The sequence below is a fragment of the Mobula hypostoma genome, chromosome 9, assembly GCF_963921235.1.
Source record: "Mobula hypostoma chromosome 9, sMobHyp1.1, whole genome shotgun sequence".
In the NCBI taxonomy this organism is placed as follows: domain Eukaryota; kingdom Metazoa; phylum Chordata; class Chondrichthyes; order Myliobatiformes; family Myliobatidae; genus Mobula; species Mobula hypostoma.
Window position 1 is genome coordinate 105,497,536 of NC_086105.1, and position 16,139 is coordinate 105,513,674.

General features: G+C 39.9%; 1 protein-coding gene across 1 annotated transcript in view; it reads right to left on the bottom strand.

Annotated features, from left to right (window-relative positions):
* The window catches only part of rab40c (RAB40c, member RAS oncogene family), an 83,738-nt gene extending 67,964 nt beyond the window's left edge, over positions 1–15,774 (bottom strand). The window contains exon 1 of the mRNA XM_063058830.1: positions 15,347–15,774. Coding sequence (XP_062914900.1) covers positions 15,347–15,497 — 151 coding nt within the window. The 5' untranslated portion in view covers positions 15,498–15,774. The remainder of the gene's footprint in view (positions 1–15,346) is intronic.
* Between the last annotated feature and the right edge of the window lie 365 nt (positions 15,775–16,139).

Consider the following 16,139-nt stretch of genomic DNA (forward strand, 5'->3'; position numbering starts at 1 on the left):
TTGCTGCGGATACCAAAAAACACGGCTGCTCAAGTCCCTTATTTAACCTGTCTCAGTGCGGGTGAACTTTAGGACCCAGGAGAGCTCCGGACCTTATTTAATCTGTCTCAGTGCAGTGGACTTTAGGAGCTGGGGGAGCTGCAGCTGAATCCGCAGTGTTTCCGCTTTCTGTCAACAGAACTATCACAATTGAAAATAAACTGGAAATAATAAAGCGATCAGGAAGAGGTGAAATGCCATCGGTCATTGGAAAAGCATTAGCCTACAGTCGGTCAACGATCGGGACAATTTTAAAGGATAAAGTGAGAATAATGGAGCATGTAAAAGGCCCTGCCCCGATGAAAGCTACAATTATTACTAAGCAACGCAGTGGTTTAATTATTGAAATACATACTTAAGTGTTTTATATGCATAGAAAGGTAAAATATATACTATATGCTAAGACAAACGTTTGATTAACTGACGCTAAATAATACCGGATGTACCTGTTCCGATTTACGTACAAATCCAACTTAAAGACTGCCTGTACTTTAAATCATTTCTAGATTACTTATAGTACCGAATAGAATGTAAATGCTATGTAAATAGTTGTTATACTTTATTGTTTAGGGAATAATGACAAGAAAAAAAGTCAGTACATGCTCAAACAACAGGTGCTGGAGACAGAACTTCTGGGTTTTCCCGATCCATGGTTGGTTGAATCTGCGCATGCGGAACCCGCGGATGAGGAAGGCCGACTGTATAGTGCCAAATATGTTAATGACACAAAATAAATTTTCATTTAAATAGGAAATATATTATGCAGTGTTACACATGGATTCAGAAATAATCTGAAACAGCTGTAAATAATATTGGAAACAGAAAATACACTCAGTGTATCAGGTAAACATTTAGCACTGATTATTTTGGGCCTTAGTTTCAGATCTAGGATTCTTCATCAGTATTAATGCAAAGTTGAAAGAAGTGTAAATTAGGCAGATTCATGCTTTACAGCATTTATCCACCCTTTCCTCTTGGAAAATTTCTGTGTAGTCTCTTTCTTCCTATTATCATGACCTATATGTTAAAGCAAAGACAAAAGCTCATATTCTTAAAAAGAAACACATTAGAACCACTTTCATATCAAATACACTCCACACTATTTACAGAACATCCAATTCTATTACCCATTAACCTCAACATACAAAGCTAGCTAAAATACTGAAACCTACAGGATAAAATATGTTTAGGTACAAATAAGATATTGATAGAAAATATGAGGAAAATGTGAAATTCTCTAACAATCTATGCACGGGCCAGATGTGCTTATGAAGTGTGTCTTCTTGAATGAGATTATAATATCAACTATCAATTATTTGAAGCTCACATTTGAAGAAGTGACTACATCTCAAAAGTGCTAAAAGGCTTCATTCCATCTGGCAGATGAGACATCTGTATCACTACTTCAGTTTCTAGACCAGCATGGCTTTATAAAACCTATAAGCTGTAATGAAAATTCTCCTTTTATGCCAAACCCATTAAGCAGCCATTCCCTTAGGTGGATTGGGTTCTACTGTCTTGAGAGAAATTTGTAAATTGGGTTCTATGGTTTCAACAGAAGCAATGAAGATTTGCAATCAAAAGTCAAGTTATTTTCAGTTCATCTGTTTGACCTTTAATTTTTAATTACAATAACTGCAACTGTTTTGATATAGCACTTAAGAATGCACTACCAATCAATTGTTATACAATGTTTAGTACACTACTTTTATTAATCATTTCTAATATTTTAAAAACAACCTGTCATTTTACACAAGAGATAATATAGAAACCACAGAATCTGATACTTTATAAAGAGATTAGGTTGTGAAAGCAACTTTGTCAGTTGCTCCATACTTAACTATCATGACAATGAACAGAGAACCAATTTCACATTAAAATGGTAAAGTATCCAAATCTCTCTTCTTGATATATTTATCTTTATAGAACCAAACACTCAGAAACAACTTTTTGATATGAACAACAAGACAGTGTACCATTGGAATGCTAACATAGTATTACTAAGACAATATATATTTATATTTCAACCACATTAATTTGAGGGGAGATTATCTTCCAGGCAGATGTCCACAATATGCAACATAAACACAAAGAAAACCCAGATCAGGACAGTCATGCAATTAAAGACTTATCACAATAGTACACTACATTGCAAGGTACCTCAGCTGTTCACTAAGCTGATAAAAACAAGCTGCTGCTTATGAAGCACAGCAGGACATAGAACACATTTCACAACCTGATTTATTGTATCAATGCCCATCAATATACATTAAAGTAACAAAATAGAAAACCGAGTGACAATGCCCTGGGTTTCTGCAAAGGTTCAGCATGTGCCATCAACTTTCTGCACTGTTATACAAACATGAAATAATTCCCAGTTGCTGAGCATTTCCCAGTAGCACACTGCACAGGAGTTTGCCAAGATTCTATTGCACCAAGTGCTAAAGAACTTGTCCTCCAAAATTCAAAAAGACAGAAGTTTCTTTTGGACAATTTTGACAGTTGGCACGTTAAGAGGTATGGATTTCTTTGTCAGTCAGAGGTTTCCAGAGGAATTTCATTAATGGTGCCTTTTCTAGTCAGCTAACATAATCAGATTACATTATTAGTGATCCTGTTGCCACACTGCCTTATTTGGCCTTTTAGACCTTATCTGGCCTATCTCAACCATGAAATTGCTGACTACCTAACACCCCTTGCAGATCCCATATCAGTTTCCTTGGTTCTATATTCCTCTGGCACACCTATTACCAACATCCATCATTGAAAACCATGCATGACCTTTTACCTGTACAAATTTCCAGACCATTTGCAACTTTTTTTAAAATTTCCTACCAGGTTATTGAAAAGCCACTGCCTTCCAAATCCCAATGACTTTCTCAAAATTCTCTTCTCCAGAGATCTGAAATCAGATCTCTGTCTCCTGCTGCATTAATGAAACGGAGTGTCATTTGTAACGATTATGACAAAAGAAATTGACTGTCACCTCTCTCCAAGCTTTGACAAGGCAGGCCACATCAACCTAGTTGAATTTATGTTTTTCAGAGAATAGTCTGCAATGGCTCCTATCATGACACGTCTTCACCTCGTACGTTACCCCTCCATATCAAAAGGATCTATTTATTTGCCAATACCTTTTCTTTGTTTAGTTCTACTGTCAGTGACATAATGCAGAAACTGTCAAGTCTTTCCATCCATATGACAATAATATCCAGTTCCACTTCACTGAGGTACATAAAATCAAGAGGGGCGTAGATAATTTGGATAGGGTTTCTCCCCAGGATAGGGAAGCCTAAAATTAGAGACCACAGATTTAAGGTGAGGGAAAATATTTAAACGAGACTTGAGAAGCAACCCTTTTCAGAGGGTAGTGGGTACATGGACCAAGCTGCCAGAAGAAGCTGTACAGACAGGTACAATTATGACAACATTTAAAAGGTACATGGATAGAAAAAGCCCAGAGGGACATGGGCCAAACAGAAGCAAATGGGCTGAATACATTGGATGAGGTGGGCAGAAGGATCTGTTTCCATGCTGCATACCCCAATGAGTCCATGTCTCTGTTGTTGGTCCAACATTCATTATTGGGGCCCGGTTAGAGTACAAGTGTCCTGCTATTCAGTATTGGGAAAAAAGCCCATGCCAACTCTTCATAATCTTGAGTACACAAAAATTCCACGTATACAGTCTTACTATCATTATCCATTTCCGTCCCCTCCTCACAGCAGCATCACCTAGCACAATGATGTCTCAACTGATCAGAGGCTCAAAGGAGGGTAAGTTGATATTGACAGGAAAAAGGGGGAGCATCAAATAAATGGTTAGACAAATTCTACTCAGTAAAAGGATTTGCATAGCAATCCTGTCCCTTTCTTCCTCCTCCCATCCCCAAAGGAAAAAACACAAAGCAACACTTTCATTTTGATTGCTGAGCATTGTAATCCCAAAATATTACTATCTTTGTTTCACAAAACACTACTGTAAAGGAACAGACCATGCTTGACGTCAAGGAGCCCTGGTGAAACTGAAGTCAATAGAAGAGGGGAAAACTTTCCACCTTCAACGACAATGCAGCCTCTCTGACCAAAGTGGAGATAACATAATTCAATGTATTAATGAACATTGCCAAATTATTTAAAGCACCCAATTCCCAAATGCAGCAAACCAGCACAACAGCATGCTGGGAATACTTTCTTCAGAAGGTTGCAGCAATTCAGAAAGGCAACTCATGACCACCTTATTAAAAGGTAGTTAAGTAGAAGTCAGAAAGGCTGGTCTTATTAGCATCTCCCTAACATTGAAAAATATTAAAATAAACTACAGCTATGAGTGACAAGAGTGATAGTGGTATCTCTAGCAAGTAATTAGTCTCCACACTTCCTGGGCTCTTCCATGATCTGCAAGGCAAAAGTAGTAATGTGAGGGAATAACCTCTACTTGGAGAAGTATGGCTTCAATAACTTTCAAGCAGCTCTAACCCATCCAAGACAAACAACTGGCCTGATTAGCATCACATTGAGCATGCCAAATATTCATTTCCTTTATCACTGCTGCTTCATTACAGTGTATACTGTACTAACTTTAAAACATACTTCAGCTACTTGTCATGGTTTCTCTAGATGCAACCTCTACCACCTAACAAAATACGGACAGCAGACTCACGAGTTCACTAGCAGACATCCTTCCACATTACATAATCCTCCTTGGAAATACATTACTATTCCTCCATCATTTCCAAACCATTAGCCCCACAGTGATCTCACAACATTGCTACAGTTCAACATGATTCAGCCCACCATTTTCAAACACAATTTATGAATGTCCATAAATACTGATGTTGACAGAAACTAAAACATTGCATAAACAACAAGACAGCTATAACTGACTTCAGGATAATGACATGATTGGGGTATACAGCTTAATTCACTGCCCGGTGGGGGGGGGGGGAAGGGGGAATCACCGCTTGCTGCCACTTAGGCGCAGGAGGGAGGGAAGCTGGGGGGGGGGTGGACTTTGGGGTTCTAACATTTAACTGTCATTCCTTGGGGGCACTCCTCTGTTTTTTGTGGATGGTTGCGAAGAAAAAGCATTTCAGGATGTATATTGGATACATTTCTCTGACATTAAATGTACCTCTGAAACCTTTGAATTATTTTTAAACTGCAAAATCTTGCAGACTGAAGAGGATTATGCTAGATAAATGTGTTGGCCTACATAATTGTTTTGATGATGAACCTTATTTTGTTATTAAAACAAAATCCAAAACAAAGTTAAAGAATAGGATTGGCTTAAAATTTAAAATAGGCAGAAAGATTTCACCAGCTGTAAAGAGAATATAGGAAAAAAATACACACACACACTTTGAGATCACTAAGTCCACCTAAAACAAAAACAAGTCAATCTCAACACAAGTCCATCTTGATTTGATGATAAATATTGTACTCTAACACTGCCACAGGATATTTTACACCAACCCAAGACGTTGGTATGGGACCTTGGTTTTATGATTTATGAGAGCAAAGGAAATGGAAGACTAGGCCACTTGGTCCTGCAAGCCTATTCCATTATATTTTTTCTACCAATGTCTCATTTTTGCACATTATATCGAATCTTCCATGTCTGTGATCACTCACTTAACTTGTTTACAGCTGCCTAAAGCTCCATTTCATCCTCCTCACAGCCTATCTAGCAAAAGACTTGTATCAGCTGCAAACTTGGATATGTTACACTTGATCCCATCATCAAATTATTCATACAAAATGAGTTCCAACACTCATCCCTGCAGAATCTCACACCAAAATCTTCCTACTCCCTGCTTTCTGTTATTAGCCATCAGTCAAAGAGTCTGCACTTTAAAAAAAAATCTCACATGGTATCTTATCCAAAACTTTCTGAAAGTCCAAATGCAAAATTAACTGGCTCACTCTCATTATTGTCATTATAGCCTCAAAGCTCCAGCAATTAGTCAAATATGAATTTCCCATTCAGAAATGCAATATTACTATTTCCCCAAGTGCTTTTTGCCAACACTGATTCCACTACTTATTTAGTTTCTCTTTTCTTCCTTTATTTAACAGAAGGATTACATCTGCTATCTTCTAATCTGTGTGAACTGTTCTAGAATCTATGGAATTTGAGAATGTCAAGAGCATCCAACATCTCCAGTCACTTCATTTGAAATCATAAAATGCAGTTCATTGATTTATTTGAAGATAGGTGGATCAGCTAATAGCTGAGAAGGCCTACAGACACATGACCTGTTCCCAATTTGACTACTCTATTGAAGAATTAGTCTAAACTTAGTGCATAAATTTATGAAGTGACAATAAACTCAATCATCTTTGGAGGAAATAACCAACAAGTCTGAAATCCCAATGGTTTGCCTCATCAGGTAACGATCACTATGCATGCTTCCCACTTGCTTGTGACCCAATTTATGTGCTCCATTTAAACTTGCATGGTTCACTGGGAGATTTATTGTAATACTATGTAAAGGTGTTAAAAAAGTCTATTATTAAATGAGTATTGGATACAATATCCAATAGTTTGGAATATCTGCTCGTCTAGTACCACCAAATCCTGAGCAAACTGGATTACTGGAGTCAATTTGTAATACAGAAGGAATTACATACCTTGATACAGGTTGTAGGATGAGGCATGATCATTTGCATAAAAAGAAAACTTATTAAATATAATGCCTTATTAAAAACAAAAATTGGAAGAAAAAATCTAAAAATAATGCAGCATTGGAAAACCTTTAACTATTGTTTACAAATTGACAGACCAAGCAGTAGAAATAGGTGTATTAATGCAGTTTGAAAGGTTGTTACAACCTAAGAAGGATTTGAGACTTCAATTTAACAACCTTTTGATGCCCGTCAAAAAGAAATCAAATGACAAGGTGATGAAGCTGATGATAGAATACACAGCTTCTGCCTGAACAATTACATGCTAATTCTAAGGATAAGGATGTACAGGTGGAAGGTGACAAAAATCAATACTCAATATTAAAGACATTTTTAAATCCAAGCCCAGACTTCATTCTCTAAATCCAAGCACATGATAGCATTTTTTTGACGATTAGAAAATAGTGACTACTTTATTCATACACCTGCTTGTTAATACAAATATGTAACCAGTCAATCATGTGGCAGCAATTCAATGCATAAAAGCATGCAGACGTGGTCCGTCATGGCCTGGTATTGAAACACTGATGCCCTTCAACGGAAATGGCTACAAGAGGTAGTGGATACAGCCCAGTCCATACCAGGTAAAGTCCTTTCCATCATTGAGCACATCTACGAAGAGCAGTCTCGCAGGAAAGCAACATCCATTAATAAGAACCCATCATCCAAGGCCATGCACTCTTCTTGCTGCTGCCATCAGGAAGGTGGTACAGGAGTGTCAGGATTCAGATCACCAGATTCAGGAGCAGATATTACCCCTCAACCACCAGGCTCTTAAAACAGAGGGGTTAACTTCACTCCCCCATCAATTAACTGTTTCCACAACCTATGGGCTCACCTTCAAGGAATCTTCATCTCATGTTTGATATTTATTGCTCATTTATTATTATTCCTTTTCTTTCGTTGCTGTCTTTTGCACAGTGGTTGTTTGTCTGCCCAGCTGAGTGGGCTCTTTCACTGATCCTATTATGGTTCTTGGATTTACTGAATATGCCTGCAAGAGGAACTTTGATATATAGGTTTCCCCTGCCATCCGAAGATACAGTGTTCCTATAAAACGGTTCGTAAGCTGGAATGTCGTAAAGTGAAGAAGCAATTACCATTTATTTGTATGGGAAAAATTTGTGAGTGTTCGCAGACCCAAAAAAAATCCTACCAAATCATGCCAAATAACACATAAATCCTAAAATAACAGTAACATATAGTAAAAGCAGAAATGATATGATAAATACACAGCCTATATAAAGAAGAAATACTTCTCTACAATCATTGCCGCACTGTTCTCCGTAGTGAAAATCTCATGCAAGCGCTCTCAGCAGAAACACAGCACAAGTGCTCTTGGCAGAAACACTCTCTCCAGTAACCTTTAAGCTATGAAGCTGCCAAATCATACCAAATAACACATAAAAATACATAGCCTATATAAAGTAGAAATAATGTATGTACAGTGTAGTATCACTTACCGGAATTGAGAAGTCAGCACCGAGCACACTGATGGTGGTGTGTTAAGCTGAGTCGTCGGAGGTTGGGGTGGTGCAGTGGTCCCCAACCTCCGGGCAGCAAACCAATACCGATCCGCGGAGAATGCAGCGGTAGCCGGGACGCACCCAATATATCTTTTAAAAAAAAGACGAAATAAACAAGCTAATTAATTAGGTGCCACGGGGCACGTAAATGTTGGCCCAGATCAGAAGTGACGCAATCCGCAATCGCCTCTGATCTGGGCCAACATTTACGTGCCTGGCAGCACCTAATTAATTAGCATGTTTATTTCGGCTTTTTTCTTAAAGATGTGCTGGGTGCGTCCCGGCTACCACTGCATTCTCCACGGCAATGTATCGGTCCACGGCCCGGGGGTCGGGGTGGTGGGACACTGGGGTGTCATCTCATCGTCGTCTATTTCCATCAGGCAGGTCATCTTCTTCTATGTCTGTCTGCCTCGATGTCGAAGGTCGAGGTTCGTCGTCTGCCGTGGCTGAGGTGGAAGGCTTGAAAAACAACAGTATGCTTGCCTGCTTAGCCTCGCGCATTTTTCTATCATACAGTTCTTTGTAAGCACTCAAACCATCCTGCAAATAAGCCCTAGACCTCCGTACCCTTTCAAAATTAAAGTCGTACTTTTCTGCAATCATTGCAGTGAAAATCACACGCAGTTACTTCACGTTCAGTTCCTGGATGACTTCACTTTCAGTCTGTTCGCAACTGTGTTCAGTTTCGATTGTTATCCTTTCCTCTTCCAATTGCATCAGCTCTTCATCTGTCAGTTCTTGGTCTGCCAAACCAGGGATGCCAAACCCCTTCAACATCATCTTCGTCAACTTCCACAAGCCAAACTCACTTTGTCCTCACTTTGTTCACCACGATCGAAACGCTTAATTATGTCTAGTTTTATGTTCAGTGTAACACCCTTACGAGCTCTTCTAGGCTTTTCCGATACCTTAGAACTCATCTTGCTAATGGATGCTCACAAGCATGTGTTTAAGCAATGCCGGCTAGAATGCCGTTCTGAGGGAGGAGCTTAGCTGCTGAGGGCGCGCAGCATGCTGCCTTTTATCGCACTCTGCCTTTTTCGTAACAGTGAAAACACCTTCTGTTAGCGAAAACTAATGTAGGTCTTTCGTAACAGCGAGGTTTCGTAAAGCCAACGTTCGAAAAGCGGGGGACACCTGTACAACCCTGAGATTTTCTTGCAGGCATTCACTGTAAATACAAAGAAATGCCATAGAATTCATGAAAACCGCACAGATAGACAAACAACCAACTTGCAAAACACAATAACCTGTGCAAATACAAAAGAAAAAATAAATAATAACTAAGTAAGCAATAAATATTGTGAACATGAGATGAAGAGTCCTTGAAAGCGAGTCCATTGGTTGTGGTAACAGTTTAGTGATGGGGCAAGTGAAGTTAACCCCTCAGGTTCGACACCCTGATCTTTGAGGGGTAGTAACTATTCCTGAACCTGGTGGTGTGAGTCCTGAGGCTCTTGTACCATTTACCTGATGGTATGGTGACATGCAATTGCAAGAAAAAGCTTGGGAAACCGTTGCAAATACTTGGTTTGTTGAATTAATGACTCATAAAATGTGGTCTGATCTTCATCTAAGCCACAATAATAGACAAACACAATCTGCCTAAACTAATAACACAATTGTACTTCTCATCAATACTGAGTACACCATTTAAACAATCACAGTTTAGTTTCAAAAAAGTATGTGAACCTCTGATGTAATGCCTTCTACAAAAGCTATTTGGAGTCAGGTATTCCAATCAATGAGATGAGATTGGAGGTATGGGTTATAGAGTCGCCCTGTTCTATAAAAAGAAGACACACAAAGTCAGATTACTGACAGAGCCTCCCGCTATCAAGACAATTTTCAAAGGGCCTTTGAAGAAGTGTTGTAGAGATGCATGAAGCTGGAAAAGGCTACAAAAGCATTTCTAAAGACCTGAGTGTTCATTAGTCCACAGCAAGATAAATTGTCTACAAATGGAGGAAATTTAGTACTGTTGCTACTCTCCCTAGGAATGGGCTTCCTGCAAAGATCACACCAAGAGCACAACATGCAATGCTGAAGGAGGTGGTAAAGAACCTTAAGGGGAACAGCAAAATACTTGTAGACAGCTCTAGAACTTGCTAAAGTCTCTGTTCATCTGTCCACTATAAGAAAAACACTGAACAAGAACTGTGTTCATGGAAGGACACCACAGAAGAAACCACTGCTCTCAAAAAAAAAAATTGCTGTACATCTCATGTTTGCAGAAGACCATCCAGATGGCCCACAACACTTCTGGGTCAATGTTCTGTGAACAGATGAGACTTACTAGCAGAAATGCACACTGCTATGTTTGGAGGAAAAAGGGCACTACACACTAACACCAAAACCTCCTCCCAACTGTGAAGTATGGTGAAAAGAGCATTGTGGTTTGGGGCTGCTTTGCTGCCTCAGGACCTAGACAGATTGAGGGAAAAATGAATTCAAAATTGTATCAAGACATTTTACAGGAGAATGTCAGGGTATCGGTCTGTCAATTGAAGTTTAATAGAAGTTGGATGATGCAATAACAAAATGATCTGAAACGCAAGAGTAAATCAACAACAAAATGGTTTAAAAAGAAAAAAAATTGTGTTTTGGAATGGCCAAGTCAGAGTTCAGACCTTAACCCAATTGACATGGACCTGAAGAGGGCTGTTCATGCCGGGTATCCCAGAAATACTGACAAACTGAAAGAGTTTGGTATGGAGAAATGGTCTAAAATTCCTCCTTGCCATTGTGCAAGTCTGATCCGCAGCTACAGGAAATATTTGGTGGAGGTTATTGGTGCTAAAGGAGGTTCTATCAGGTATTAAATATAAGGATTCACATACTTTTTCCAGCCTGGGCTGCGAATGATTAAACGAAGTGTTCAATAAAGACAAGAAAAGTACAATTGTTTAGGCAGATTGTGTTTGTCTATTATTGTGACTTGGTTGATGAACAGACCACATTTTCTGGGTAATTAATGCAGAAAACCAGATAACTGAAAAGGGCTCACAAACTTTTTCTTGCAACTGTATGTACTTTGATAATAATTGTACTTTGAACTTTGTTGTTCAGACCAAACATCAGAATGGGGAAAAAATGTGATCTAAGTGACTTTGACCGTGGAATGATTGTTGGTGCCAGACAACGTGGTTGACTATCTCAGAAACTACTGATCTTCTGGGATTTTCACGCACAATAGTGTCTACAGTTACAGAGAATGGTACAAAAAACAAAGAAGAACATTGAGTGAGTAGCAGTTCTGTGGGCACAAAGGCCTTGTTAATGAGAGGTCAGAGGAGAATGGTTGGACTGGTTCAAGCTGACAGGAAGGTAACAGTAATTCAAATAAACACACGTTACAACAGTGGTGTACAAAAGAATATCTCTGAACACACATGTTGAACCTAGAAATGGATGGGCTACAGCAACTGAAGACCACAAGTATACACTGTGGCAACTCCAGGCAACTTATTTTCTATTCTTTGCATTACAGAGATCATGTCTGATAGATGGTAGAGGGTATACCACAAGCAGGAGAACCTCTAAAGAGGTGGAGTAGTACCAAGGAGAAAGGCAAGAAAGCATTTCAGCTGGAAAGTTGAAACCTTAACTCCCAAGAGTAGTCAGGAAACTGTTCTTCCTCTGAAACTTGCTATCAGTCAATGATGGAGACATTCATGCTTCCCTGCTGTCATTACTGAGATGTTCCATTCATAGCGCCACATCGGTAGCCTCAGAGAAGGGCACAGCCACTCAGCCTGTGGCTGGGTAACTGACACTGCCCACTACATTCTGGGCTCCTCCCAGCCTGGAGATACGGGTGGGATGCTGCTCTTTATTGTGCATTACTGCTCTTTTTTTTTATGTGTGGGGGGGGAGGGAGAAGAGAGAGAGAGAGAGAGACACACACACACACACACACACACACTGTGGCGCGCCACTCCCCACACACACATTTTCACAGCATTTTCCCTTTGTTTTACGAGGTCAAGTTGCGGTCTCGACACTCAACCCGGCACGGATGGAAAGCATGCTCAGGGGTGGACCCGACTAGTTTCGAACCCGGGAACCTCCGTTCCCGGGTCCGGTGCCAATGTCATTGCGCCACTAGCTGGCCCGTGCATTACTGTTCTCAGTTCAAATTTTGCTCACTACATTTTCGTCCTCTCTTGCCAGAACAACACATAGAACAAGTATTACAAGGTTTCACAAGGACTGCAGGGCTCATCAAGGTATAGGGTGAAGTTAACTCCATGCAATTTGCTTTGGCAGTACTAAGCACATACTCTTAGCTTTTACACAAACAACTCTGAACCCAGTTTATGACTTTAGCTACTACTAAATCAAGTCACCACACTTTGCCACACTACTTCAGACTACACTGCAACATGTGAGGGCATAATGAACATTGTGTACATCTTAATTATTCTTTCACATTAGCCTCCAACCTGATGGCATGAACATTGACTTCTCTAACTTCTGCTAGGCCCCACCTCCCCCTCGTACCCCAGCTGTTACTCATTTTTATGCACACATTCTTTCTCTCACTCTCCTTTTTCTCCCTCTGTCCCTCTGAATATACCTCTTGCCCATCCTCTGGGTCACCCCCCCCCCCGTCTTTCTTCCCGGACCTCCTGTCCCATGATCCTCTCGTATCCCCTTTTGCCTATCACCTGTCCAGCTCTCGGCTCTATCCCTCCCCCTCCTGTCTTCTCCTATCATTTTGCATCTCCCCCTCCCCCTCCAGCTTTCAAATCCCTTACTCACTCTTCCTTCAGTTAGTCCTGACGAAGGGTCTCGGCCTGAAACGTCGACTGCGCCTCTTCCTATAGATGCTGCTTGGCCTGCTGCGTTCACCAGCAACTTTGATGTATGTTACTTGGGCCATCAAGTTTATTCCTGGTTCTCAGAGAAATCTATTCTTCACCCATGCCATTTAATACTCTCCCCTCAGTTCTCTTACTACCTAACCTATGGGTATTTTACAGTAGGCAATTTACCTACTCATTTGAGATGCAGGAGGAAGCAGGAAAACCCAGGGGAAATCCACATGGTCACATTGACACAGTGTAAGTTTCACAAAAACAGCGCCAGAAATCAGAATGGAATCCAAGTCTTTAGAGCTGTATGACAGCTGCAGTACCTGCAACATTACTGTTTTGCTATTTATGGGATGAGAACTTAACCCATGATCAAATCGAGTAAAATTGCAATTAAAAAAAAACAATTCATAACTAAAACAGCAGCCAAATAATAAGACAATCAATTACAAATTCTAAGGCCATAATTGAACTAGTTTGTCTCAAATTAGTGAAGTCTGTGTTCTGACAAGCTATTAAGTACACTCCTATACAAAAACAGAGGCCATAGTTAAATTATTTTTCATTCCACAATCACCAAGCAAAGTGGTTGTCAAAAATGTGTTTTCTACCATCTTGCCCTCACAAAGATGGAGCATAACCATAGGCTACTACAAAATACAACAAAGAATGCTACCAAATCACATTCAGCATCAAGCTAATGAAAGAAATTTCAAGAAAGAATATCAAGGCTTATTAAAATACACAGTGTTTCAGTACAACACACAAAATTATTATTTTTGATCAAATTAGATGACATTTAACGAATTACATCCGTCCATAATAGGAAACCAAATTCCTTTCCTTCCATGATCTGAATCAAAACAAATCTGCACTAACAAAACAGTTTAGTACAAATAACAAACACCCCACAACAGTCTACTTAGAGGACAATGATTTATTCAGAAATTAAGATTTAATGCATTAATGGAAAAAAATTAAAATGTTGTCCAAAGAATAGCTGAAATAAGTCCTGAACAAAATGTGTTGCTGATTTGGCAATTTGACATACTACCACTGAGGTCTTGCTCATCACCAGATAAAATGTCCAATCTATGTACAAAGCTTGAGACATCTAGCATTCATCTTAACATATTGTAATTTAGGGCTGCAGATGCACCAAGGAATTATGAGTTTCCCAGATTAATGTACAATACTGAAAAAAAAATCAAGGTATCCTCAACATGTCAAGCAACATCTGCAATGAGAGAAACAGTAAAAATTTCTTATCAATAACCTTCCACAAATGCCAAGCATCTCCATCTTAAGTATTTATTTTAGAGTAAGTGTATAAAATTTATTGTTCAGATTCAAACTTATTCTAGTCAGCTTAGATCTAGTCACAGATGTGGCTATTATTTTTTTCCATATATCAACAACTGACAATATTACATCTTAACAATACTCCAGAACCATCAGCACAATTTTAACAAAGATATGCAACTTCTCTACAGCTTTACTTCATAGTGTTCACCTTTGTATCCAATAATCATTCAATTATTGGAAGAAAATCACTTTCAAAAAGTAAGATTTTGAGGCTACTGATTAAGTGCCACAAGCATTCTCAGCAACTGTTTTGGCATTAACAAATTTAGTAAGGATATATATACATAGCTGTAAAACCACAACACAAAATACGTGACAGCAGAGAATGCAATGCTTGATTCATTATACAAACCTGCATCAGCAATTTTCTTTAACTAAATACAACACCGCTTTCCAAAAGTGAAAAAAAATACAGGTCCATATTTTTAAACGAAATCGATGACCATGTCAAAAAAATGCTATCAAATATTTAATTTTCACAATTACAGATTATTTGATAATGCGGTTTTAGACATGCTTTCTACTAATGTCATTGCTCTGACCTGGAATTAAAATGATACAATCATTAATGTACGATTTATAAAGTTCCAAGAGCAAATGCATTGACAGACACTACAGGCCAGAAAACGCAAAATCGAATATTTTCAATCCATTCAGGCTGTTTACACTCCAGTGGAGTTTTCAAATGCAGAAATAAGCAAAGAAGTGTACCTATTCCACTCGGATAAAGTGTGAAAGTGTTTATCTTGTAGACCTGTAATTCAAAAATCCAAGAAAGAACTATTTTGGTTACCCAAGAGTTAATGTAAATAAATGTTTTAAATGCCAAGGTTACGCGTTCAACTTCCTGCGCCAGGATTTGCACTGGCGCAGACTGCAGTGCCGTGTGACCGTGCAGGGTTTCCCTTACCATTACTGTAAGCGTAGGGGGACTCGCTGGCTCCATCCTGCAAACTCTCCAGGATCTCTACCTTGCCCACATCGCTGTCGCCCACCAGCAGGAATTTCAGCAGGTAGTCGTAGGTCTTCACAGGGCTTCCTTGGCTCGCCACTGTCGTCATCCTCCGTGAGACACACGGTTTTGTGATTCATCTCACGGTCACACTGCGATCGAGCGAACACTCACGACCTCGGGGCTCCGCAACAGTCGGCGAGGCCTGCGCGGCGACAACTCCCTCAGCGCATGCGCTTCGCATAACCACCTCAACCACCACCACCACCCCAGATGCGCCTTAGGAAACTGCGTCGGAAAAGCTCCAGTGATTCCCTTCTGAGGTAACGCAATTCCAGTCACACATATTATATATGAATATTTTGCGCTCCTCTCATTCGCAGCTTGACGCCACCACCGACTCTGACAGCTGACAGCGCCGCCAATTTTCTGCACCTCCTTTCAAACCGAGCTCTGACTGGTTGTGGCCGGACGGGTATGACGCAATGCCGGCATCTGATTGGGCTGGTGTGGTCATGGGGGCCGGTCTGAGCTGGCAGTGGAGAGCGTCGCAAGTGAGTGGCATGGCCATTTAATTTGCCTGGGGACCAGCCTCAGTATCTTAATGTGCGTACTCCTTTTGTGTGGAACAATCAATTTGTAAAAAAAACAAGTTAATTAAAAAGCATGTAAATGTTAATGTGAACCCACTGGTGGTGGAGGGTGGTGTGGTGTAGCGCCAGTGTTCACTGGTAAGGGTTCAATTCCCGCC